Source organism: Columba livia, chromosome 9 (genome assembly GCF_036013475.1).
Source record: "Columba livia isolate bColLiv1 breed racing homer chromosome 9, bColLiv1.pat.W.v2, whole genome shotgun sequence".
In the NCBI taxonomy this organism is placed as follows: domain Eukaryota; kingdom Metazoa; phylum Chordata; class Aves; order Columbiformes; family Columbidae; genus Columba; species Columba livia.
Genome location: NC_088610.1, coordinates 19,992,027 through 20,016,904, shown reverse-complemented (window position 1 = coordinate 20,016,904; position 24,878 = coordinate 19,992,027). Strand labels below are relative to the sequence as shown.

The window sequence follows — 24,878 nt, the reverse complement described above, 5'->3', positions numbered from 1 at the left end:
CTGCTATGGGCTGGAACTATTAAGAGCTGTGGCACAGAGTCCATGAAACTGGGGAAGCTGCCCCTGCGAGGGCTTTGCCCCTCTGTAGGATCTGTGGGAGATGCTGGAGGACTGAGGTCAGGTATGAGGGTACAGCCAGAAAGGCTGTGCAAAAACAACAGCAGGCTCTGCCCTGTTGTGGCTGGAGCTGTCCTAACTGGGGGCAGCCCAGCGGCCAAGCCTGTCCCAGGCAGCTCTCGGGAGGCAGAAGGAGGCAGAGATACCACTCGGACGGGAGCACGGGCCCAAAACGGAGCCCTCACCTCCACAGCATCTGCTCCTCCCGGCAACAGCCAGGCTGAGGGACGCCGCCCCTGCCGACACGGGCCTCTCCCGCCCCGCTGCCCAGAGGTTTTGGGGCTGAAAGCGCCGGTTTGCTGGTCTCCCCGTGGCGAACGGTACTGTCACCAGACAGCCATGCCGCCGGGGAGCGGGAGGGGGGTGGGCGCGCCGGCGCCATGGCGACCGCAGCTGCGCGCTTCGGGCGGAGGGGGACAGCGCGGCCTGCGCGCTTCTGGCTGGCTTGAGCCTGAGCTTGGTGGAGGTGCGGGTTGAGCCGAGCACCTGCACGGCGGGTGTGGTGTCCCACAGCCCGCCCACAGCCCCGCAGCGTGGCCAGGTACGGGATCCTGCTCCCAGCTCCCGTGGGCGCAGCACAAGCCGGGAGCAGACCTGCCCCGGCAGTCCCAGGCAGCTGTGCCTGCCGAGCTGAGCTAAGGCGGGGCTGGAGGGCGGTGGTTCCCCTTCCTCTGGCGCTGGCTGTGAGGTGACACTGCCGGCACGCAGCCCTGGCGCTGGGAGCGGCGCAGGGGACTGCAGCATTGTCCTGGTGTGACCAGCTGGTTGAGCATCCCTTGTCATCTTTCTGGGTTGACAGGAGAGCCGCGGTGTGACCTGGTCCCCTGCCCTGGGTCTGCCCTTGGGGACACGGTGCTCCTGACACCTCTCCCTGGCTCTTGCCCAGCGATGCTTGTTGACGCCCAGCTGCAGCTTCCCTCCACCCACTCTGCGCGGCTCCCAGCCCTGCCTGCCCTGCCCACATATTTTCACTTCTGCTTGCAGCAGGCTTGGGATGGCTGCAGGGCTGCCATGGCAGCCAGCGCTTCCCACTGGCACAGCTGCCTCAGCGTGATCGTGTCCCGTGAGAGGCAGCGGCTGGAGCATTTCCAGAGGGCTGAGGACATCCTGCTGACCCTGCTGGAAGGTGTGCATGCCCTGGAGCCCCGCTTCCTTGTGGACTATGCCAGGAACCTGGAAGCCTTCGAGTTTGTTCTCTGTTCCTCTGAGGATGCTGTCACCGTGGAGGTTCCCCTGCGGATCGATGGCGATGCCCTGCGGGTGCTGGCGTGCCAGCCTGGGGACTCCCCAGCCAGGAACCATTCAGGGCTGGGCACCTGCTATTTGGAAGTGCCCTCTCCACGGACCGACTTGGAGGACTGGACCAGCACTGTGGGTGTGATGAAGTTGGGTGGTGGTGCGCGGTGCCTGGCTCCAGGCAAAGTCCTCCAGCACCTGAAAGAGCTTCTTGTTTCGGCCATCGTGCAGTGCCAGCGTCGCTTCCTGCTGCAGCCAGGTGCGTATGCCAGCAGGGCACTGCCCCAGCTGCCCGCAGTGCGGCTGGGGAGCCCAGCTGGGTGCCGCTCCCTGCGCAAGCGGGCTGGTGCCTGTGTCCCTATGGCCCAAAGGCTGCACCGGCGAGTCAGCGCCCTTCCATGTGCTAGGACAGGCTTTGCCCTCAGCTAAGGAAGGGGAGATGCAAACCACTCGCTGCCATCCCACAGCATCAGGGTCATCCTCAGGCATCTTCACCCTGGGCTGATGGCAGCCTCCATGGTGGGTGGCAGGTCCACATGGGGTTCACCCACTCCTCTGGGTGAAGACGCTGAAGGGAGTGGAGCATCTCCCATGTGAGGAAAGGCTGAGGGAGGTGGGGCTCTGGAGCTTGGAGAAGAGGAGACTGAGGAGCTCTTCTTGGTGACAACCACTGACAGGACAAGGGGCAATGGGTACAAACTGGAATGCAGAAGGTTCTACTTAAATATGAGAAGAAACTTCTTCTCAGTGAGGGTGTCAGAGCCTGGCCCAGGCTGCCCAGGGAGGTTGTGGAGTCTCCTTCTCTGCAGACATTCCAACCCGCCTGGACACCTTCCTGTGTAACCTCATCTGGGTGTTCCTGCTCCATGGGGGGATTGCACTGGATGAGCTTTCCAGGGCCCTTCCAGCCCCTGACACTCTGGGATTCTGTTGTGAGTCCCCAGGAAGGGTTCACTCAGGGACTTGACATACTTGGCTCACCCTAACTGTGTTCCCCCCATCTCTTCTGGCCTCTGAGTGTCCTTCACTCTGGAGGAGGCAGTTTGGAGGGTGAGCTGGAGGCACATCAGGTCTGGACCAGGCCCCTTGGGCGTGGGTCTGACACTGCGCACACACAGGCCTCAGCTAGAAGCAACGTTCCTGGGAATGACAGGATGGGGAAAGGACCCTGGGAATGCCTGTAGGGGTCCTGGCAGCTTCTTCATGCATTTCCATCTCCAAAGGTGCTTTTTAAAGTAAATCTCAGCCCTGATGGAAAGGTGATGTGAGAGGACCAGCAGGTCTGAAAGTCTCTTAACCAAGCCCCAGCAAGCCCACCATTCCCTCCTTCCTCCCCAGCCAAACCAGAGGCCTTCATCTTCCTCTGCCCCCACAACCTGAGACCTTTCCTGGTCCATTCCTCTTGGATCATGTTGTTTTTCTTGGCACCGTTCAGCCATCCAGTAGTATGGCCCTGCTCAGCCGCTCGAGGCTTCCTGCAGTGCACACAGCCCTGACCTGGCTCTGGCCCTGGCTGGAGCGATGCTCCTTCCTGAAAATCACCCCAGCAGTGCTTGGAGAGCGGCTTTCGACAGGGAACCGCAGCATTGAAAGGGGATGAGTTGAGTGGGGTGGGACGTGCCCATGGGCGTTGTGACACATACCTGGTTCGGCTTGTGGGACTGGCTGTGGTGAACCCCTAATCGTGGCCAAACCCTCCACACCTAGGTGATCTCAGCGCTGAAAATTTGCGGGAAGATGCTATGGAGCTCTCGCTGCTGATCTGCGGCGGCTGGAAGACTATTCGCTTTGACATTGTCCCTGTGGTGAGGAAGTGGCAGGAGCCGCTGCGGCTCAAGGGGCGGCTGAGTGACAGGGGCTTCCCTGCAGGCAGCCTCCGGAAGGCCACCCAAGAGGCCCACTTTGTCCCGGCCTCTCCCCACTGCTGGAGGTGAGCAGCTCCTCTGCACACACAGTGGGGCAACCCTGCCCTGGGGATCCCACCTGGCTGGCATCACTGCTGGGTGTAGGCAAAAAGGGGATGGGAAAGTGGAGGGACATGTCAACCGGTGGGTGAAGTCACTCCCTCGTGGTGCTCAAACCTGCCTCCCTGTGCTGGAGGAAAAACCTCAGCCAAATTTCGGGCAGCTCAGGGAGCGGGAGAGGAATGCAACTGAAGAAGCAGCTATCAGATTGAACCCTGGCCACATGGCAGCTCTCAGATCCCTGCTCCACTTCAGGAGCGAGCCCGGGCACCTGGCAGCAGCATGGTGACAAGGTGCCTCCCCAGGCGGGCTGTGGGAGGGAGTGGGACTGCATGACATGCATCCTTCCTGCCAGCTCAGCCACCCAGCCCCAAGGAGGGGCTGAGCATCCAGCTGGACCAGCTCAGGCTTATTTTGGGCACAACGTGGTCCAGCCAGATGCTTGGCCACTCCTTGTGGTCCCATCCAGCCTCCCCTCCAGGGCAGCCTGCAGCCCTCTCTGCTGCATGTAGGGAACTACAACCCCACTGGCACTGCTGCATATCCATCCTCCTTGTCACTGGAACCCACTTTCTCTCACCAGATCCTCCTCGCACCTTCCCATCCTGAAGCTGCTCCAGGCAGTGGACATGCTGAAGGGACCTCGTCTGGACAGCCTTCGCGTACTCAATCAGATACGCAGCCAAGACTGGGGAGAGGAGGGTGGGAAAGGTGGTCTTACCTTCAAGCACCTGAAGGTATGTAGGTTCTGCTGGTGGGACAGCGATTCCTGGGGCAGGCAGAGCCAAGGCTGCTTCCCTGCATGCCACCCTGGCCAAGTCACTGCTGGAAGAAGATCCCAAACAACAAACCCAAGTGCCTACAGTGCTTTGGGAAGCACCAGCCCATGGCTGTGTCTGGGAAGGACAAATGCTGCCGAACATGATCAGAGGGGCTAGGTCCTTCTTCTTGGCAAACAGTGGGCACTTGCTGGATTGAACCAGCAACCTCCAGCCTTAAACACCCTGAGCATTAAGAGCTGGGACTCTGTGCCAACGTGCCAGGCATCCCCAGGCACCGGCTGCTGGTGTCTGCAGGGGCCATGCTGGGGATTGCACTGCTGTGCTTGCCGTGCCACCCGTTGTCCTGTGCCCTGGCAGGCTGGGAGGTGCCAGTGCAGGGCTGAGGGTGGTGTTTCCTCTGAGAAAAATCCTCCTTCTCTCCCTACCCAACCTGTTTCCAGCACTCTGGACCCATGCCAGCTGGTGATGTCGGCTGGGAAGGGGGCCATGCCGGGGACAGCACCTGGTGGCACAACCCAGGTGGGTGCTGCCATGTGGCAGCTCTCCAGGCTGGGGTGGAGAAAGAGGCCAGGCTGTCTTCTGCTGAGAGAGCAGCTCGAGCTCCAAGTAACCGCAGATCCTGTGGGTTTTGCTTTATGTTGCTTTCTTTGATTTTTCTTTCTCTTTTTTTTTTTTTTTTTTAAAGGGCATCTGTCCTTCACAAAAGCACTGTCTGCTCCAGCCCACTGTGTGCAATGCCTATTACACCATGTCACCTAAAGGCATCCATGCTGGGCTGTTAGCCAGCACAGTGCTGAAGAAGCTGGCATGGCAGTTGCTGGGGTTTCACCTGCCTTTCCAACGGCTGATGGAAACCACAAGCAAGGATTTTTACTATTGCTATGTGGAAAGCTTGGACATGTTGTTTTGAAGCTGCTGCAGAGCTGGGACCTGCCTTGGAGCTGAGATGGGAGCTCTTTGGGGAGTGAAGCAAAGGTGGGGTGTGGGCATTGGCCACACCAAAACTGAGGAGTGGTGGGGCATTGGCCACACCATCAGCAGCCGAAGCAGCAGCTCTGAGCACCTGTGCAGTCCTAGGCTGCTGAGGACGTGATGGCAGTGGGGCTCAGCCCCACGGGTAGTTGTGCAGTGACATGCAGGCTGTGGAGGCACAGCCTTTGCAGCAAGTGTCTGATCCTACACACTCCACTCCCTCCCCACAGATGGTGCTACTGTGGAGCACGGAGTTTTTCCCCTCCCCAGAGGACTGGCAGGACCTGGAAGGCTCGGTCTACAGGCTGTTGGTGATCCTCCTCCGCTGCCTGGCCACCCAGCGCCTGCCCCACTTCCTGTACCCGGAGGAGAACCTCTTCCAAGGAGATCACCCAGACTTCACCTCCCTCTACCCCAAAGTGGAAAGCTTTGCCTGGGACCCCCAACGCTTTCTCCACTTCCATTTTGACCTCCCCGTGCACACCGAGAGCTGGAAGGCAGACCCCAGAACTCAAGCCCTCTTACAGCTCCCTGCCAAGGATGGGTCCTACTGGGACACAGCCTATTTTGACATCCTGCTCAGCCAGGTAACTGGGACCAGAGATGCTCAGCTGGTCTCGTGAGGCAGACCGCAGCAGTGCCAGAAACCACCAGGGCCAGGCAGCTCAGGATGTGCTGGAATTTGCCCTCCAGAGCCCTCATGGCCCTTGTGAGCCATGGGCATGTGCTGTCCAACACCAATGGGCAACAGGCGATGCTGGGGTGTGGGGCTCGAGCAGAGCTGGACCCCTCTCCCCTCACTCCCCGTCTGCCTCTGCTTAGTTCCAGGTGTACCGGATCCAGGATGGCGTGCGCCACTCAGCAATGTCCCAGCTCCTCTCCAAGATCCAGCAAGAAATCCTCCAGCAAAGCTGAGCAGGACCGCACTGCCACCCCATCCAGGTGCCTCAAAACTCGAGGGGGTGCAAGGCAAGCTACAGGACCAGGGGACAGCATACTGCCATGTTGCTTTATTGAGGGAAGATGGTAGTGGGGGGGGCAAGTGCACATCTGCTGCAGCTGGGTGAGGATGGACAGCCTCTCAGCTCCCCTGGTAGAGCTGGGTACTGGGGTGGATGTTTCATACCAGGGTACCTAATCAGGGGGGGATGGCTGGTGTCCTGCACAGCTGGGGGCTGGTGCGGGGATGGCCAAGGGTGATAGTGGTGGGAAGGGAAAGGAAGGGACCTGCAGTCGGATTCTGCATCCAGCCCTTGTGTCAGCTTACAGTGGAGTGCCATGCCCTGGGGGCAGGGGTAAGGGAGCAGCTGGGGGGGCAGGCCATCAGGGTGAGGAGTGACCTTGTGTGGGGACAGGGAGAAGGGTTTGTGAGTCATGTCCCACGTCTGCTGAGCTGCAGCCCTCACCTCCACATCTCTTTCCTCCTCTGGCTTGGGTTGCTGGGTGTCGCAGTGTTTCCTGCCAGCACTCCAGGGAGGTGGCACAGCCACTCTGTGTGCCAGCTCCCTGCAGCCAGGCAAGGGGGCAGTGCCACGCTACCTCGTCTGGACACCCCCTTTGCAGGGGTGCTCACAGCCGGCTGCGGTGGCAGTGTCTGAGGGCGTCTCGCAGGCCATGCAGCACACGGTCCACGTTGCTGCTGGTTGAGTTGCAGCCCATGAGGCCGATTCGCAGGACCTGAGAGGACAAGGGCAAGCATCTCCCTGCAGCACCCACCTTTGCGGCTGTGCCTCAGCACCATCTCCCTCTGGGCAGAGTGGCCAGTGGCAGAGTGCAGGCTCCGGCATAGAGCAGGGGGTGTGTGAGGAGTGGCCACGTGTACAGCCAGGCGTGAATGCATGTGCCCAACTCCCTGCTTGCTCCTGTTTAACACATGGTTCCCCAAAAGATGTGTCACTCTGCTAATTATGTGTGCGGTTATTCAATTACATTCATCAGTTGTGTGTGGTTAGGAGCCGCTATGCGTTGCTGCAGGTGATGGGCTGCATCCAGTGTGTGTTTGCTGTTTGCAGTGAGAGAGCACCAAGTTAATAATGGGATGTGCTACTGATGGATGTGGCTGCAGTTGCCTTTGGTGCACAGCCAGGGGCTGCTGGAGGGGGAAGATGCTGCCCACCTTGCCCGCTGAGGGGCCCAGGCCCCCGGCGATCTCGATGGCATGGTTCTCCATGAGAAAGGCTGTGATCTCCTTCCAGTCGTAGCCCTTGGGCACCCTGACAGTGGTGATGGTGGGAAGTCTTGCCTTCTGGGGAAGAGAGAAACGGGGTAAATATGCAGCTTCCTGCCTGTGGCTGTGTCCCCTGGTGAGCCTGTCACCCTGCCAAGAGAGTATCACTTGGGGTTGAGTTTTTTCTGCAGCATCAAAACTCACCCAAGCCCATCTCCAGCCACACACAGCCATGTCCTCACCCTGCCCTCACCATGGTGGTGGGCTCGCCCCACACCCACCTCCTCCTTCACGAAGAGCTCAAGCCCCAAGTCCCGCAAACCCTGGCACAGCTGGGCACAGTTGGCCCGGTGGCGTTCCCACGAGCTCTCCAGACCCTGTGGGCAGAGAGGAGGACACAGAAGGTCCCTGCAACCTCCTGGCACCCACCACTCCCCCAAGCCCCACCAGCACTGCTGGTGCCCCCCTGCCTGGTCGGCACCGCTCACCAGCTCCGCCAGCATGGCCAAGCCTTCACGCAGGCTGAAGAAGCTGTTGATTGGTGCTGTGTGGTGGTACCTGCAAAACCCAAGGGGCAGCTGGGTGCATTTGGCAGAGGTCGCAGCGATGGGGTGCGGTGTGCTGCCCCCCCTGCAGCCAGTGCAGAGGGGTTGCAAATTCCCCAGGGCCTCTTTGTGACCAGCCAGCAGGGCAATGGGGAGACAGGGCCTGAGCACCGCAGGGTGGGCAGGCCCCGAAACAGGGTGAAGGCTGCAGAGGGGGCAACTGCATCCATGTGTCCTGGGACAGCCGGCCCTCACCTTCGTGGCTCACCATCGCAGCCCCAGTAGTTTGCCAGCCAGCCCATATCCAGGTAGAAGGACAAAGGCTGCGTCTTCCTCCTCAGTATCTTCTCCCTGGAGAAGTAGAGTGCAGGGGTGGAGTTGGGTCCACCCAAAAAAAGTGCCAAGCTTGGCTCCAGTGCCCATCGCTGCCCAGGGACTGGTTGGGCTCCAACCCCATAGAGCTGCTGCTGGGTGAGCTCCCCAGAGTGGGGCAGGAGCAGAGAGCTGGCAAAGCCGGGGGGTGGGGTGACAGCCTCCCCCAGCCCCATTGTCTTTTCCCCATAGTGGGACTTGGCTGCCCTTACCTGGCTCGCTCGCTGAATGAGATGGGCGCGCTGCCAGGGGGGGCGTTGAGGACTTTCTGAGACCCCGAGTATAGGACGTCGATCTCTGCCCGAGAGGAGAGGAAGCTCCTTAAGAACTGGGGTTCTGAGTAGAGGACACACTGAGCCTCCCTAGCCCAGCTGCAAGCAGCAAATGGGAAGCACAGGGTGGCACATGCTGTGGGTCCTGCTTGTGTTTGGCCAGCTTTAGGGGACACCCTGGTGCTGCTGATGGTGCCCTGCAGGAATTAGGCTCTCTGGGTGCAGCTAGACCAGTTTCTAGTGCTGCCAACCCGAAATGTGGGTGGTGGGGCTGATCCCACTGCCCTCCCTCATTGGCCCAGGTGTAAAGCCCCCTTGTCCCCTGGGTGTCTGTGATGGCGCTGTGGCTCTCACCCTGCTGGTCCATGAAGATAGGGGCTCCCCCGAGTGATGCCACCGCGTCCACAAGTAGCAGGCAACCATGCCTGTGGGAGAACAGAGCTCAGCCTGGTGTCCCTGCCACCTCCTCCTGCCACCTCGCTTCCTCCAGCTCTGGCAACCTGGTCACACCAAGGTCGTGTGTCTCACTGCCACCAACCACTTGCAGCACAACAGAGGCAGAGGAGAGCCCAGGCATGCAAGTCCCCATGTCCCAGTCCCTAGCGGTGACCTTGGGGTACCACCAGCACCTGCAGGTGCCTGCTGTGCACTGACCGGTGGCACAGCTCGCCCAGCCCCTCCAGTGGCTGCAGCACTCCCGTTGAGGATTCGCCATGGGTGATGAAGAGCACCAAGGGCTTGTGCCGCACCAGGCCCTGCGTGGAACAGAGGGGAAGGTGATGGCTCCTGGGGTGTCTCACACCCACTGCCCTGCACTGTGGCCAGCACTCACCTCCTCGATGTCCTGTGGGGTGAAGTACTCGCCCGGGGGCTTCCACAGCTCGCGGACAACGGCTCCTGAGAGGGGTTTGGGCAGAGGGAGAGTGAGGTTTGGGCATGGGTCTCCCTGGGCAGCCACCTGCGCCAAGGGGGAATCACTCATGCATGAACCAGGAGCGCAGCCACCCACAAGGGTCTGGCCTCCTGTGAGTTTGCCCGGTGGAAAAGCCATAAACCACTGTAAGTGGAGAGAAGTCACCCTGGAAAAAATCTGGAGCTCTCTCTAGCTGCAGAAGTTGTGTCACCAGTCACTGCCACCAGGATGGGGGCAGCAAGTCAAGGGTCACATTCTGGCATCCCCCCCTCAAGCCCCACCATTGCCATCTGGCTGTCCCCGGCATACCCAACCTCCTGGCAATGTCGGCAGCGCGTTGTCCCCAGATGCCGTTGACAGCCACCAGCGCAGTGTCACCATGCTCCAGGAGGTTGAGGAGGGCAGCTTCCATGGCACAGTGGCCGGTGCCGCTGATGGCCAGGGTCAACCGGTTTTGTGTCTGGAAGGCATACTGAATGCCCGCCTTGATCTCATCCATCACCTGCGGCAGCAGGGGCCCAGCTAGCACCGCTATTGCCCTCTTTGCCCAGGCAGAGCTGTCCCAGCCCCTCGTGGGGGGTGAGGGGGAAGAGGGCGGAGGAGGAAGGCTGGGCCAGGGCAGCTCACCTGCAGCACCTCGGGGTGCATGTGGCCCAGGAGCTGCCGGCCACCTGCAGCCAGGATGCGGGGGGGCACATTGCTGGGCCCTGGCCCGAGCAGCAGCCTCTCTGGCACAACCAGGGGCCGAAGCAGCCCCTGGGGTTTCGGCACGTGGAGCAGGTTGGTGGCCATGGTGTGCCTTGCCGCCCCCAGGAGCTGAGCACGGAGGAGAGGAGCAGTGGAGGTTGCCTGTGCAGCACCCAGCACCGCAGCGCAGTGCATCCCGTGCCAGCAGTGTCCAGTGTCCCCGTGGACCCTGACCATGTGGCTCAGTGCTTGCCCTGCTGCCTGGACTCTGCCCTTGGCCGCCTCCTTATCTGGTTAATGTGCCACCAGAACTGTCCCTGCTGTCTCAGCCCCCTCATTTTGAGGGATCCCCTTTGCTAGTGCTGAGGGGGTTGCTCCCCAGGCACGCCAGCCTCTGGGACTGGCAAGCACCCACACAGATTCCGTCCCCATGGCTCCAAGGACACCATGGTTGATGGTTCCCAACACCATCCCAGCAGGTGAGGTCCCTGCTCTTGGTCACAAAGCTCCTGTGCCATGGTTGTGCTGGGACTGGTCCCAGCAGCACAAAGCTCTTGTTGGCCAGGTCTCCCTGGCCAGGGACTTGCCTTATGGAAGAACATCTGGCCAACTGACAGCCACCTGGAGGAGGCTGGCCATCAGTACGGTTTGCACAAGGGCAGAGCCATGGGGTGGGACACGGGTGCAGCGCTTGCCACAGCGAGCTGTGCTCTGCGGGCTCAGCCTGGCTCACGGCCATCACAGCTCATCCTGATGATGCCACAGGCCACACGTTCAATATGCTGTGCCTGTCACCTGCCCTGTGTGCCGGTGTCCACTGAATCATGTCCATCCTCTGACACGTTCTCTGCCATTCACACCCTGAAATGTGAATGAGCTGCCTGCTGCCAGCTCCTGGCAGGTCCAGTTGCAGGTCCCTGGCCAGAGGAGCCACTTAGTGAGAAAAGCTTTAGGCTGATTCTGTGATCCCCATGGAGCAGGAACACCCAGATGAGGTTACACAGGAAGGTGTCCAGGCGGGTTGGAATGTCTGCAGAGAAGGAGACTCCACAACCCCCCTGGGCAGCCTGGGCCAGGCTCTGCCACCCTCACCGGGAACAAGTTTCTTCTCATATTCAAGTGGAACCTCCTGTGTTCCAGTTTGCACCCATTGCCCCTTGTCCTGTCACTGGCTGTCACCCAGAAGAGCCTGGCTCCATCCTCCTGACACTCCCCCTTTCCATATTGATCCCCAGGAATGAGTCACCCCTCAGTCTCCTCTTGTCCAGCTCCAGAGCCCCAGCTCCCTCAGCCTTTCCTCACACGGGAGATGCTCCACTCCCTTCAGCATCTTGGTGGCTGCGCTGGACTCTCTCCAGCAGTTCCCTGTCCTGCTGGAACTGAGGGGCCACAACTGGACACAAGATTCCAGGTGTGGTCTCCCCAGGGCAGAGCAGAGGGGCAGGAGAACCTCTCTGACCTACTGACCACCCCCTTCTAACCCACCCCAGGTACCATTGGCCTTCCTGGCCACAAGGGCACAGTGATGGTTATGGGGTGGAAAGTCTCCCCTGGCAGACCTGGCATCGATGGCTGGAGCTGAAGCCATTTCAGGACGGCATGTGGGGCCAAGAACATTTGTGCCTAGGCAGCTTGGATGGTCATCTCTGACAGATACCACATGGATGAGGGAAACCATAGTTAGCCTGTGTGCTGCTGCCTGGTCATTATCTACCAAAGTGAGGACAAGAAGTCCTGGTGTCCCCAGAGGTGCCAAGCCAGCCCCTTCATCCTGTGCCTCAGTCGTGTGCTCCTCTGGCTGAGCTGACTGCCCTTTGCTGGGATTGCTGCAGGATGCTCACAGCATCACTGAAACCGTCAGGAGAGCATCACTGAAACCTGCTGGAGACCCAGCACCACTGTGGCAGGTGGGTGCATGATGACCTCTGAGCTGCCTGTGCTCCAGGAACATTTCGGGGGAAGACTGAGGCAGGGAGGGGACACATGGCCTTGTGGTTGGTGCGGAGGGGGAGGGAGGACGCGCTGCTGGAAACATCTGGTGGCAAAGGCATAATCTTCTTTCTGTGCTGGGTCTAAATTCCCTGGTGCAGATGGACCGGGAGCTGGCTGTGCAGCCCTGGAGCTGCGGCGCTCGGGCCTCGGCTGCCCGGGGGGTGCAGCAGCTGCCGTGTGTGAGTGAGGTGGATGCTGAGCGCCGGGAGCTGGAGCCCGGGGCCGGCGGGAAGCCCTGGAGGGGTCACAGCGTGCGGGAGGGGCCGGGGTACCGCGCCGGGGGAAACCGGGGAAACCGGGGATGGGGGGGCGTTGCCAGGCGACAGTTGCCGGGCGACGGTTGCCCGGTGACGCGGGGCCCCGCCCCGGCCCGCGCCCTTGCGGCGGTTCCGCAGCGCAGACCGAGGTGGGGGGGTGCGCTGACGTCACCGCTCCATCCCCGCTCGCGCCCCCCCGGTCCCCCCCTTTCTCCCGGGCGGTGGCGGCGGCCAACCAGCGCGCGGGGCGGGGCGGGGACCGCAGGGGCGGGGCTGCCACCACCCGCACCGGCACCGGCATCGCCGCCGGCACCGCATCGCATCACACCGCGCGGTTCGGCCTTATGCCGGCGCCCTCCGCCCACGGCTGAGCGCTGCGGCCCGCCGAACCGGGCACGGGCACAGGTAGGGGCGGGCGAGCACCGTGCGGGACGGGGAAGCCCCGGCGCGCCCGGGCGAGGCTGCGGCAACACGGGTGCCATCCCCGGGCGCTGCCCGAGGCGGGGCCGGGGGCTCGGCGAGGCGTGGCGGGGGGACGCGGGACCTGCCCCACTGGGGGTCCGGCGGGGCGGGGGGCTGCGTCTGGCAGCCATTTTGCGGGGCGCCCCGAGGGGCGGGGGAGGGGGCCGGGTGGGGGCTGGTGGGTGCCACCCCGGCTTCCAGAAAGATCCCGCCGGGGGGCGCCTGTCTGGGCATGGGGCGACCCTTCGGCGGCTCTGGCTCCAGCCTGGGTTGGGTGGGGAAGATGCCGTCGCCGCAGCCCGTGGGAGGGGGCACACGGACTCTGTCCGCCGGGGCAGGTGGCTTTGGCCGTGAAGCTGACCCATCTTGCGCCATCATCATTATGCTTCAGAGTCAACAACGGTGCTGAAGGGAGCAGTGGGTGCCTCGGCTGGGGCTCTCACCGCAGGGCAGTGGCTGGTGAAGGCGCAGCAAGGCTGAGACTCTCGCTTGCCCCACAAGGACGAGCTGCAGCTACTGACCTTGTGCCTGGGGGCAGCTGGGCAAGGGCAGCCGTGTTACTGCCAGTCAGCACCAATGGCTTCTGGCTGGAGGAGGGAGTGGTCCCTGGGTGGAGGGTCTGGTGTAGAGCCCTGCACTTGGCCACCCTGACTCCCAGGGAGCAGCCCTGCACCTGCCCCATTGTTCTCCTCCTCCTCGTCCCCTCCCCCAGACCCTGCAGACCCCCTCTGTGCTGGGGTCTCCTGCCTGCTCAGGTCCCACGCTTTGGCTGTGAGGCTCAGGAAGGACAAGGAGCCAGCCGAACATCTCCCCTGGCACCCCACGGCCATCCTTCCCCACCGCAGTACCCAGAGCAGCCCCTTGGCAGGTGGCATCAGTGTCACAGAGCTGGGGGGCAGCAGAACCCACCCCGCGGGTACAGCCTGAGGTGTGGTGGGCTGTGCCATCCCCACACGCTGCTGACCTCCATTTTGTCTGGGAGGTGGCAGCTGACGCTGGCACAGATGCCACCACCCCCCCACCTCCCTGCATGTGGGCAGACCTGCAGCGCCGCAACCCGGGGCAGGGGGAGACCTGGTGTTACCTCCCCAGCCCCAGCTGCCCACCCCTCTGTGCTCAGCCATACCAGTAACCTGACAGAGCTCGTTGCCTTTTCCGTGTGGCTTTCCCCCGACTGGGGGTTTTAGTGTGCAGAAGACAGGATGAAGGGAATGGGTGGCAGAGTGTGAGGTGACTTGCCTTTGCAGCAGCAAACCCCCTCATCCAGGACCTTAAATTTGCTACCTGCAAATTTAATCTGCATTTATATTCTCAGTGAGCCAAAAACGCTGCTCTGAAGCCATGTCCCCCATCGGGGCGAGGAGGCACAGTGCCCCTAATGGTGCCAGGGAAGTGAGGGCCGGGCTTTCAGCTGGGGATGGGGGGGCCCTGCCTCTGCCCTAGGCTGTCCTCTGAGCTGCTTCCACACTCACGGGTGCTGCTCTGGGAAAAACTGCACCGTCACAGCCCATCGCCCTGTGTGGAGCGGGAGGCGAGTGGGGAGCAGCCCTGGGCTCAGCTGGCAGGCGCCAATGGTGCTGCGTCATCTGGGCCAGCTGCCCCTAGGGTCCCCCACTGTCCCCGTTGTCCCCAGAGGGACGGCAGAGTCCCACAGTGTCAGATGGAGCCGGGGGGCCCCAACAAGGGGTGCAGGGGAAGGGCTTATTAAAACAAAGTCTGTTGGCAGCTGGAAGCACCATGGCTCAGGAGACGCAGCCAGACGGGGTGTCCGCCCTCGCTGCTGAGGTGATGTGGGGATGCAGGCAGACAAAAGGAGAAACTCACCTCGGATTTCCCTCAGCGCAAGCAGCTCTTCATCTGCCACAGCTGCCTGCAGCCCTGGCAAGGCAGCTCCTGCCCCGTGCTGGGGACAGGAAATGGGACATCCTGGCCATACCAACCCATGTTAGCATCACTTGAACCCCCGTGTCCTGCAGCACCCAGTGCACCTGCAGCATCCTTAGGGGAAGAGTTCACTGCAGGTGACACTTGGGGACGATGCTCCCTGGCCCATTGGTCACCTCTCGGCAGTGGCAGGGTAGCTGCCAGTCGGTAGCCCCGTATTTAAGAGAGCTCTTGTTAGCTAATCTCTACCCAATTAATCTTAGCTGATCCAGTTAATCATCACTCTCTAGGCCTTTCGATCATCATCGAGCGCTGGCGGGTGTGCTGGTAGGGATGGGCAGAGAGCAGCAGGATGAAGGGGGAAGAGATGCCTTGCAGAGCTGGGGGTCAGGTCTGTATGAGCCTGCTGGCACCATGGCCCAAGGGAGTCTGCTGTCCTCCTCTGCTGACTCCCTTGTGTGCACGGTGGCCCTGGGGCCGCGGTCCTGGCCGACTCTCGGTGAAAGGCTGATAGCGGGTTATTGAATTTCTCTCGATGGCGGATTAAGCAGGCAGTGGCTGACTGTTCCCGGGCAGAGTGACCTGGCTGGGCTCCGGCTGCCTGCCCCAGCCTGCGGCCTGCCTGCTGCAGCATGGCCCCTCTCTGCGGGATGCTGAGCGCCCGTGGCTGGTGACGGCTGGCAGTGCTACCACGTTACGTGGGCTGCGGGCTGAATTCCTCCCCATGTCCGAGGTGGGAAAGTAAAGAGTCAGGGGAAGGAGCTGGGCCGGGGGCTTGTCAGCGTTCCCCAGGGGGCCGTGGGGTCTGGGGTCCCTGTGTCACTGTGGCAGAGACGGGACTGGAGAGCTGCAGAGCGGCAGGAGGGAAGCGGGGCGTTGCCAACCGAGGAAGCTGAAGGAAATGGATGGAGACAGAAAATGGAGCCAAGATTGTGGCTCTGCAGCAGGGAATACAGACAGGGAGAGGAGCCTGTGCTGCTGGCTGGGCAAGCTGGATGGCTTGCTGGGAATACACTGGGATGTGAGCATGGGGTTGGCGGGGAGAGAGGAAAGGTTCTGCTGGGGAGGAGGGGGCTTCTCACAGCCAGCAAGGGCTGTCTGTGGGGGGTGCTGGTGTGGGGGGCACTCCTGGCAGAGGAGGGCAGACAGCCATCCATGGAGGGCACACAGAAAGATGAGGTGCGTGGAAAAGTGGGACGGAAGAGAAACTGGCGCTTCTTTGCAGGAAGTGATGGTTGGTGGTGGGTGTGCCATGCCTGTGGCTCTTGCTGAGGGCTGTGCCACGAGGTGCGAGCCTGTGGACCTGGCCGACCTCTGTGCAGCCCTGAGAGCTGGAGACTGCCAGGCATTGGGAAGACAGGGAAGCATTTGACACGGTCAGTTGTCAGGTCCTGCTTGGGGTTTAGCCCAGCGGTGGATCCATTGTCCCCGAGCGCCAGCAGTATCACAGGGTGGAGCAGCTCAAGCCAGTGGCCTTGTGAGGATACAGCTCTTCCACCGAGGAATATATCCTGCCCTTTTGTGGGAAAACCAACTTTTACATTTGCCTTTGGCAAGGAGTCCTGTTTAATATTTCCTTTCTCCCCCATCTGAGAAAGCAGCAGAGTGGAGAAGACAGAGGCTGGTTGGCCTGCTCGCTGGCTCAGGGACTCAATGGTGGTGTTAAATGCCCATTTGAAATAATTCATGCTCAAGAAAGCCTGAGACCAAATGCTTGAACTGTGGAGCTGGTGGGATTTAAGGGTTCAACTCTAATTGTGGGAGCTCTGGAGCCATCTCCGCAGGGTGGTAAGAGGAAGGTTTGGGAACTCTAGTGGGAGAACATTTGTCCTCCTGCTGTCAGGGATGCAAGCTCACTTTTAAAACAGGTGAAGTGCTTTTGAAAGACAGCACCAAGCTTAGAATACTTTCTGGCTGCGCATTTCTCCACTGTGCCATGAATATACCTGTTTTTGGGTAGAGCATATATTGGTTTTCCTCCCACTCCCTTTAGAAATGAAACCATTGCTGTCAAACCTTAGTTTTGAAGCCATTCCCTTCTCTTGGGACACTTTACATTCTGTGGATTTATTTTTTCTTTTTTGTTGTGTTGCTTTTGTTTTTTCCTCCTTTTCCACAAATTCATTTGTATTTTTCATTTCCACCATGGGAAAACCCATCTCATGTTGAGGACCCGTTACTGCTCCACTTCGTTTGGGTCATGGTCCGTGTAGCCAGAGCTATGCCATTGCTCGCTCCTGATCACCTTCCTCCCACAGTGAGCATCCCACTGGCAAAGGCCAAGCTCAAAACCTCCCAGGGCGTTTGCAAACACCATAGCTGGAGTCCCGCAGGCAGGGATGCCAGAGGAGCCAGTGCCTGCCTGTGTTGCGGGTGCTCAGCTCCTCTTCCACTGGCAGGCTCAGCATGGGCAGGCAGGGAGCAGGGGACCGGCAGGAGAGGGGATGTTAAAAGGCAGGAAGGGGATGTCCTCAGGGCTGATATTGAAGGACCAGCAGTCGAGGGAAGGACCCCAGCATTGTTTTCTGGCCAACTAGTGAGGCTTAATTGGGGCTTGGGAAAGGTTGGACTGGCTGCAGAGAGCCTAGACACTAATGATGGCATGGGCAGCTGTTCTGGGGAGACATTAGAGAGCTGTTTGTTTTGTGTTGTGAAGGTTTGTGATTAATAATATATCAGCAAAAGGAGTGGAAAAATGAACATGAGCTGGGAGCTTGAGCTGAATGCGATCGCCACTGACTTGCTGGCTGGTGCTGCTCCTGCTGACGCTGCGCTTCTCCTTTTGCTGGGAGCTGAATGAGAGGCAAATACCAGCAGTTGTGATCAACAGCCGCCTCCTTTCTCAGCATGAATGCCATAGTTTTCCACCCCTCCTCTACCCAGTCCTGCTGCCCAGTCCCTGCTCTGCTGGGGCTGGAGCAGAGGCAGGAAGCTTGAGCAATGGGCAGGGGGTTGTGGGCTTGCTTGCAAGTGAGAGGCTACCTGCTCGGTGCCCTCTGCACCCCGGGATGGAAAAACTGCTCCTCAGGGGTCATGCTGATACTGACAGTGCTTGCGTGGCCCTGTCCCCTGCTGTGGGTGCCCAGCGAGTGATGCTGCAGGGTGATAGAGGCTCTGCATGCTTCCCTGGGACCAAGCAGGGGGTTCTGACCCAAGATACAAGGGGGAGGCAGGACAGGCAAAACGTGGGCAGATTGAGGGATGAAAAAAAACATCATCTTTTTGGGCAAAGGTCTTCCCAGGAGTTTTCACTGCACAGGCTTTCTGTTCATTTTTCCGTCGTAGCCGTGAGATGGGGATTGGGATGCAAGCTTTCCTAACCCCCTTTTCTTCCCTCCTTGCAGGACAGCCACTGCTCCCCGCTAGCAGGACCCACCTCTGGCCGGCGCGATGGCGGGAGCATCCGTGAAGGTTGCGGTGCGCGTCCGGCCCTTCAACTCCCGGGAGATGAGCCGGGAATCCAAATGCATTATCCAGATGTCGGGAAGCACCACCAGTGAGTGCCGGTGTCAGGAGCAGAGGGGCTTGGGAAGGCTGCCTGGGGAGGAGCGCACGTTGTCTGGCTGCGGCAGTGAGCACTGGGCTGCCAGGATCTTTGTTGCAAATGCCCGTAGCACCTGCCATTGACTGGAGGAGGGAATCTGGGGGGGATGTCGCCTTTCCTACGGGGGAATGCAGCCACTTCAGCAGCGGGATCTATGTGACATCGAGCCCTTGGGCAGCATCCCCGGGGGATGGGGAGGAAGTATCAGGAGAGCCTGGAAATGCTGGTGCGTGGATGTGGAGCCAAGGGTGCCCGACCTGTGGTCACCTGCCCAGGTGTGGGAGCCATGCACGTGGCTCCTGACAGCACTGCCTGGCCAGGGACCGCGCAGGGACCCATGCTGGCTTCTGTGGGGCTTGGAGCCACTGCATCGTCAGGATGGAGAGGCAGGAGTGGGATTTGCAGAGGGAACGGCGTGCTTGGGGAGGCGGGGATGTAGCATGGGGGCTTGGGGCTTCCTGTCCCGTACCAGCCCATCCAGCATTCGCCCCTCCTTAAATAATGGCTACTGGAAGTATGGGGTGGGAAAGGCAGCTGAATCCCTCCTTTTTGGCTCTGGAAGCCTGCGGATGGGACAACATCTGAAATAACTCCCTCCCTGCCTGCCTGCCTGGGGCTTCCTGCGTCACCAGTGGCAGTGGGTGAAGCAGTGGCTCCAGCCACCCCCGCAGTGCTCTGCCAGGTGGCCACCACAGCCCGGCGGGAGGGAGGGCGAGGAGGGCACCCGAGGGTGCAGAGCGGCTCTGTGACCTTGCCAGGTCCCCTACACATCCTAGGCCTGGGGAGCAGGAATGGAAGGGGGGTCTGGAGGCAGCATATGCCAGCCTCTGGTGTCCTGGGCGTCTCCCCCTGCCTGGGTGCACAGGGATGCTCCCCTGACAGTGAGGGAGCCTTTCTGGCCCAGCAGGACCTACACGCATGCCTGGGCCTGGGTGCCACCAGGGGAGCCTTCTCTTCTGGCTGTGACGGCTGGAGGGGACCTGCCATGCTCCAGGCCCAAGTCAAGAGCATCGGGCATCCCCCAACTCCACTATGGCCACATTTGCTCAAACCGATCTGCCCCCACGCCCTGCCACAGGCTGTCCTCTGCTGGTGCTGGGGAGGGCTGGCAGGGCTGTGGGCAGGGGCAGCGCCCTGGCCAGCCTTTTGCTGACAGCGAGGTTTATCTCCACGAATGGACGAGCCCTCGGCTAATCCCCTTGGCTGGGGGACTGGGGGGCAGGTGCAGCGCGACTCTTGTTCCTGCTTCTCATGCCAGCTGAGGGAGGCAGGAGGATGCTGGTAGTGCTGGCTGCCCTCCCCTCCCAGCTCCTCAGAGCAGGACTGTCTTGGTCGCCTGGCTCCTTGCATAGAAGCCAAAAATAAATGTGTTGGGGGAGTGAGAGCAAGTTTCCCCCTTCCTGGGATTATTTGCAGAGAACCCTGCACGTACTGGGATGGGGCAGGTTGTTCTGCCTAATTCATTAAGCCCCGTGGTGGGCAGTGGGGACCCAGGCAGGAAGGGGTCAGCTCTTCTCCGCTCTCCTTTTCCCCCAGACTTGCAGCCGCTGCCCCCTTGGCTCTCTGCACCGCGGCCACCTGCCAACACTGCCGCTTTGTTTCCCTGATGTCCCTCCTCCGTGGGGACCAGCCCGGGCACTGACACCCCCGGCCCCTCTTCTGCCAGCTCCCACCAGGACAGCGAGGAAGGGATCCCGGCTTTCATCCCACGAGGCCATTAGTATTCTCCAGCTGGAGCCGTGCCTCTGCAGGCCTTAAAATACGGCTATTATTTTCTCTCTTGTGGGTCCTGGGTTTCATCCTGCTTGGTGCTTGCCCACTTGCTATGCTCTGCCATGCCGCTGGCTCTTCAGGGCAAAGACAAAGGTCATCTCCAGATGTTTTCCTCCTCCCTCTCTTGTCTGTCTTCCTCCTACACCCCTGCTTTTTTTAATCCTCTTTGGTTGGAGCATGAGTCTTTTGCAGCAGCTTTGCAAAAGCTGTGGGATGCCTGGTCACAGGAGAGGATAACCCACCAGTGGCATCCAGCCATGTGGGGGCAAATAAATGCGAATGGAAGGGGCATGGGGAGAGTGTTTCAGCTTGGGGTGGGAGGTCTGCTGCTCTCAGTGTGCACCCTTCTCCCCCGTGTCCTGGTCCCTGGCCCCCCGGGCCAGCTGGGCGACTGCAGCTGGGATGACCGGAGCTGCTCGGCGCCATCCCCGGCTGCTCCTCCACCCTGTGCCCGGTGTGGGCTGGCACTTGGATGCAGAACAGCTGCCTTGTGCAGCCACATCCTGCTTGCTCCTGCTTTTACCCCTGTTGGACTCATTTTTAGTGGGGTGATGCTCCAGTTTCTTCTGGCAAGGGCCACCTCTGCAGGGCAGAGACAGACCCGAGGTGAGGGCAGGGAGGGGTGGATGGCATGACAAAGCTGCCAGGTGGACGCCAGGAGACATCAGAGAAGTTCCACCTGATTTCTCACATGGCCCCTGTGCCTGCCTCTCTGCCATGGCTGCTCACATGCCCTCAACACACCAGCCAGGCATGGGCAGGGATGGGCACCCCCTATGGCTGCCTGAGCTGCCCAGAAAGGCCTGGTGCCCTTTCAGACCTCCAGGTCTCCACTTGCATCTGTGGGATGGGCAATAGCTACTGAGATGCCCTTTCTCCTGAGAGAATAGCTCTGGCTTTGGTAATTAGTCTGCCTGGGATGCAGGAGGCATCTGGAGCACCTGAGTCATGCTGGCTCCAGCAGGCAGGAGAGCAGGCATGGAGCCAGCACCCAGCCCCGCTTTGCTGCTGGAGCTGGGCTCCTGCCCACGACAAGGGGCGTTTGAGCAGCACCATGCTGCTGTTTTGTGGTTAGGGCTGGATCCTGACACCCCTTCCTACCTGTCAAATGCTGCCTCGCTGCCTTTGCAGGCAGGGATGGATGGGTCTCAGGACAGAAGTGGCAAGTCGCTCCTGAGGGAGAATCCATTGTGGCAATGGAGAAGGAATTTGGAGCAGAAAGCATCCATATTCATTATGCCATGTGCTGGCACATCCGAGCCCGTGGGGAGCGGGCTGTGCCATGCCTGGGGCTGCTGGGGAAGGTCCCAGCTTGAATCCTGAGCGGGCGTGAGCCTTGGCCAAGTACCAGCCCTGGGGCAGGGCAGGTTGGGGCTCCAGTGGAGGGGGCTCCGTCGGCCTTGGTGCTGTGTGGCCTCCTCGCCCCCAGCAGTGGCAGGGAGCAGCTGGGGGCTGTGGGCATGGGAGCTGTGCTGCGCCAGCCTGCAAGGGCATTTCAATGTTGCCTAACATAGCTGGTGGCTGGATCTCGTGATTACTGTGCTGGTTTGGGTTTCTTCTGAGGCATCTGTTATTTCAGGAAAAAACCCATCGTAAATGCTCTACGGGGGGTGGGGGGAAGCGGTGAGCAAGGAAGAGAAGCGATGCAGTCTGCAATTTCCATGGCAACGTCCTTTTCACCAGGGGATGGGAAAAAGCAGGCTCTTGTTTCCTCTGGCAGTGTAGCGCATTAATCACCCTCCGCTGGGGAGGAGAGGTGGGAGCTGGAAGGGGCCTGGGGGAGGCCCGATGGGATGGCAGCTGCTCTCACCCGCAGCACCAATGTGTGCCGCTTTGGGCACGGCCTCCCTGGCTGAGGGAAGGCTGTGCCTCTCCCGTGCTGGTGCCAAGCTGCCACAGCAGGTGCCAGAGCAGGAAGGAGCTGGAGGCAAGGAGCTGTTTCCCCCGTGCTGTGCCCAGTGGGATGTTTTGGGCAAGGCTCTGCCCTGCTCCCTGGGCTGCTGCAGGCTCTACTGGGCTGTGGCACCTGCCTCCTCTGCTGGGTCTGCTGGGGTCTGGGGTCTCTGGACCCATCTGCAGAGCTGGAGGGTGCTGGTCCTCCTTTCCAGGACCATTTTGGACTGAACCCCATCACCCTTGTCCCCTCATGAGTGGGATGCGGATGATGGGGATACCACAGGCAGCTGGGTGACCTCATGTTCCCGTCTGTTTCCCGTAGCTATCCTGAACCCAAAGCAGCCTAAAGAGACACCAAAAAGCTTCAGCTTTGACTATTCCTACTGGTCCCACACCACGGTAAGAAGCAGGGGGCCTGAGCCCGCCTGGAGCGCTGGGCTGGGAGAGGCAGGAGAACCTCTTTGCAAAGCTTCTCCATGTCTCCCTCCTCTATGCAGCCTGCAGACATCAACTATGCATCTCAGAAGCAAGTGTACCGAGACATTGGCGAAGAAATGTTGCAACATGCCTTTGAAGGCTATAATGTCTGCATCTTCGCTTATGGGCAGACGGGTGCTGGAAAATCCTACACCATGATGGGGAAACAGGAGAAGGACCAGCAAGGCATCATCCCGCAGGTACCACCTGGTGAAAAGCTGCTTTGTTTCCTGGTCCCAGCAGGATGCCCAAAGGAAAAGTGGAGCGTGGAGGGAAGAGGGGAGCAAGGTGGGAGCGGGGCCAGGCTTTACCAGTGTCTGCCACAGCCCTGCTGCTCCAGCGAGCTGGCAGGGCCTGCCAGAGGGTGAGGGGACAAGGAGCATCATGCCAGACTCCTCTAAAACGGGATGAACTCCAGTCTGGCCACATGAAGCTGGTATTTGTGAGTAGCAGTAGTTGAAGTGCCGAGCCCCCACCGGCTGTGCTTGCTGAGAGCTGCTGTGCACTGGCCCAGCAGGGCACCAGGGGGTTTCTGGGGATGCTGAGCCACCTATATCAGTGCGGGGGGGTGTTCTGCCAACTCCCCAGGGGCTGTCCCAGCACTCAGGTGCTCTGTTTTTTGGGGTGAGAAGGTAGAAATCCCTGTGATCTGGACACCCCAAGCAAGAGCATCCTTCTGTCTCTTCTGTCCACAGCTGTGTGAGGACCTCTTCTCCCGCATCAATGACACAACTAACGACAACATGTCCTACTCTGTGGAGGTAGGCACCCCATTGCCTGCCTAGTGTGGCTCCAGGCTCCCACCTGGCTCTGCAAGCCATGCTGGTGTGCAGACCTCTCTTTGGGGGGTCCCATCCCTGTGGGTGGGGTGGGAAGGGTGGGCAGGGCCTGATTTTGCCTACATGCTGCCTGTCCACATCCTGCTGGCCACTAGCCCTGCCTGTGCCCTCTGCTCTAGGTGAGCTACATGGAGATATACTGTGAGCGTGTGAGGGACCTCCTGAATCCCAAGAACAAGGGGAACCTGCGTGTGAGGGAGCATCCCCTTATGGGTCCATATGTTGAGGACCTTTCCAAGTTGGCTGTGACCTCCTACAATGACATCCAAGACCTCATGGACTCTGGGAACAAGGCCCGGTGAGTTGGGGGAGCAGGAGATAGCCAGGATTTGGAGAGCCTGCAGACATCTACAGGAAGTCCTGCTTAACTTCCTTGCTTTGCCTGTCTGGCTGCTCTGGAGGTCGCAGTCCCCTCCTGTCTGAGCGCTGGGTACCTCCCACTTATTTTCATCTTACCTCTTTCCTGCTCTCAAAACGTGCTGGGGACAGCAGGAGGAAGCCTGGACTTTTGTACATCTCCTCCCAGAGTCCTCTCTTGTCCTCCAGACTTGCCTTCCCATCCCATCATGTACCCTGTCCTGAAATGAGCCCTGCCCCAGTGCCAGTCGCTCCAGTGTCCCCTGCAGGGTCTCATACCTCCCTGTCCTCCTCTCCCTGCAGCACGGTGGCTGCCACCAACATGAATGAGACCAGCAGCCGCTCCCATGCCGTGTTCAACATCATCTTCACACAGAAGCGGCATGATGCCGAGACAGACATCACCACTGAGAAGGTGAGACCAGAGCCTGGGCCACCTGGGGGAACCCACATGGGCCCAGGAAGGGCTTTGTGTGCTATCAATAGCATTTGTCATGGGATGGTGCAGCCTGATGGAGGGTTGAAACAGGATGGAGATAAGACCCAGGCACACACTGGGCTCATGGTCCCTTGAGGGACTGGCCCTTAGACAGGGTATTTGGAAGCTGGTGCCCTCCAGCCCTGTCTGCAAGGATGTTAACCCTGCTCCTGGCCAAATCCTGGCAAGGCAGCCCCACAGAGCACACCTCTGCCTTCAGAGCAGTACCACTTTGCAAGAAGTCTTCGTTCCCTCCTCCACTACGTGCTTGGCCCCAGTCTGCTGTGCCAGCTGGGGCTGACAGCCTCATCTCTGCCTGCAGGTCAGCAAAATCAGCTTGGTGGACCTGGCAGGGAGTGAGCGAGCCGACTCCACTGGTGCGAAGGGCACAAGACTAAAGGTGAGAGGTGGCATGAAGTTCCCTTCTGCTGGCAGAGACACCGTGTCCTGCCCCCTCTTCCCCAGCTGTGACATCTTCTTTCCTTGCCTGGTTCCTTGCCCACTACTTTGCCAAAATCCTTCAAAGGATTTTGTCTGAAAGCTGCCCAGTTCCAGTTCCACCGGGGTCCACGAGTCCCAGCTGGGAGGTATCGGTTATCCCGTAAGACCAGCTGCTTTTTGCCCACCCCATACTGGGACTTCCCCATCTTCCTGGTGTGCTGGGCTTTAGTGCCGCTCTGAAATGGGGCCTGAGCATCTGGGCTTTTTCTCTCTCCACCAGGAAGGAGCAAACATCAACAAGTCCTTGACCACACTGGGGAAAGTAATCTCTGCCCTGGCTGAAATGGTAGGTAGCTGGATAACAGACCAGCGATGGCACTGCAGGGGAATGGGCTCAACTCAGCAGGGATGGGCTCAGCACCAAGGGATGGGGCGTCCTGGCACATACATG

At 60.3% G+C, this 24,878-nt stretch overlaps 3 protein-coding genes across 24 annotated transcripts in view; 2 read left to right on the top strand and 1 right to left on the bottom strand.

Annotated features, from left to right (window-relative positions):
- Positions 1–250: 250 nt before the first annotated feature.
- Positions 251–6,976, top strand: MAB21L4 (mab-21 like 4). Of its 2 annotated transcripts, XM_021286376.2 has the most exons (6): positions 251–437; positions 917–1,612; positions 3,061–3,283; positions 3,901–4,054; positions 5,302–5,658; positions 5,894–6,976. In XM_021286376.2, the coding sequence occupies exons 2-6, from the start codon at positions 1,006–1,008 to the stop codon at positions 5,984–5,986; spliced, it is 1,434 nt and encodes a 477-aa protein (XP_021142051.2). In that variant the 5' UTR covers positions 251–437; positions 917–1,005; the 3' UTR covers positions 5,987–6,976. The 2 variants fall into 2 exon arrangements, with proteins under 2 accessions (XP_021142051.2, XP_005501593.3); XM_005501536.3 differs by lacking the exon at positions 251–437 and having other exon boundaries at positions 671–1,612.
- On the bottom strand, positions 6,062–10,270 carry AGXT (alanine--glyoxylate aminotransferase). Of its 2 annotated transcripts, none has more exons than XM_021286378.2 (11): positions 9,968–10,270; positions 9,650–9,842; positions 9,260–9,324; positions 9,082–9,182; positions 8,782–8,852; positions 8,368–8,452; positions 8,039–8,134; positions 7,727–7,796; positions 7,520–7,615; positions 7,188–7,313; positions 6,062–6,748 (listed from the first exon to the last, which is right to left on the bottom strand). In XM_021286378.2, the coding sequence occupies exons 1-11, from the start codon at positions 10,262–10,264 to the stop codon at positions 6,641–6,643; spliced, it is 1,308 nt and encodes a 435-aa protein (XP_021142053.1). In that variant the 5' UTR covers positions 10,265–10,270; the 3' UTR covers positions 6,062–6,640. The 2 variants fall into 2 exon arrangements, with proteins under 2 accessions (XP_021142053.1, XP_005501594.1); XM_005501537.3 differs by having other exon boundaries at positions 7,188–7,316; positions 9,968–10,269.
- A 2,253-nt stretch (positions 10,271–12,523) lies between these two features.
- The window catches only part of KIF1A (kinesin family member 1A), a 40,658-nt gene continuing 28,303 nt past the window's right edge, over positions 12,524–24,878 (top strand). For 13 of the 20 annotated variants that reach the window (XM_065074145.1, XM_065074133.1, XM_065074134.1 and 10 more), the window contains exons 1-9: positions 12,524–12,681; positions 17,967–18,118; positions 22,158–22,234; positions 22,333–22,512; positions 23,008–23,073; positions 23,271–23,449; positions 23,812–23,923; positions 24,309–24,386; positions 24,708–24,773. In XM_065074145.1, coding sequence (XP_064930217.1) covers positions 18,013–18,118; positions 22,158–22,234; positions 22,333–22,512; positions 23,008–23,073; positions 23,271–23,449; positions 23,812–23,923; positions 24,309–24,386; positions 24,708–24,773 — 864 coding nt within the window. In that variant the 5' untranslated portion in view covers positions 12,524–12,681; positions 17,967–18,012. The remainder of the gene's footprint in view (positions 12,682–17,966; positions 18,119–22,157; positions 22,235–22,332; positions 22,513–23,007; positions 23,074–23,270; positions 23,450–23,811; positions 23,924–24,308; positions 24,387–24,707; positions 24,774–24,878) is intronic. The other 7 variants (XM_065074144.1, XM_065074143.1, XM_065074141.1 and 4 more) reach the window with 1 other exon arrangement.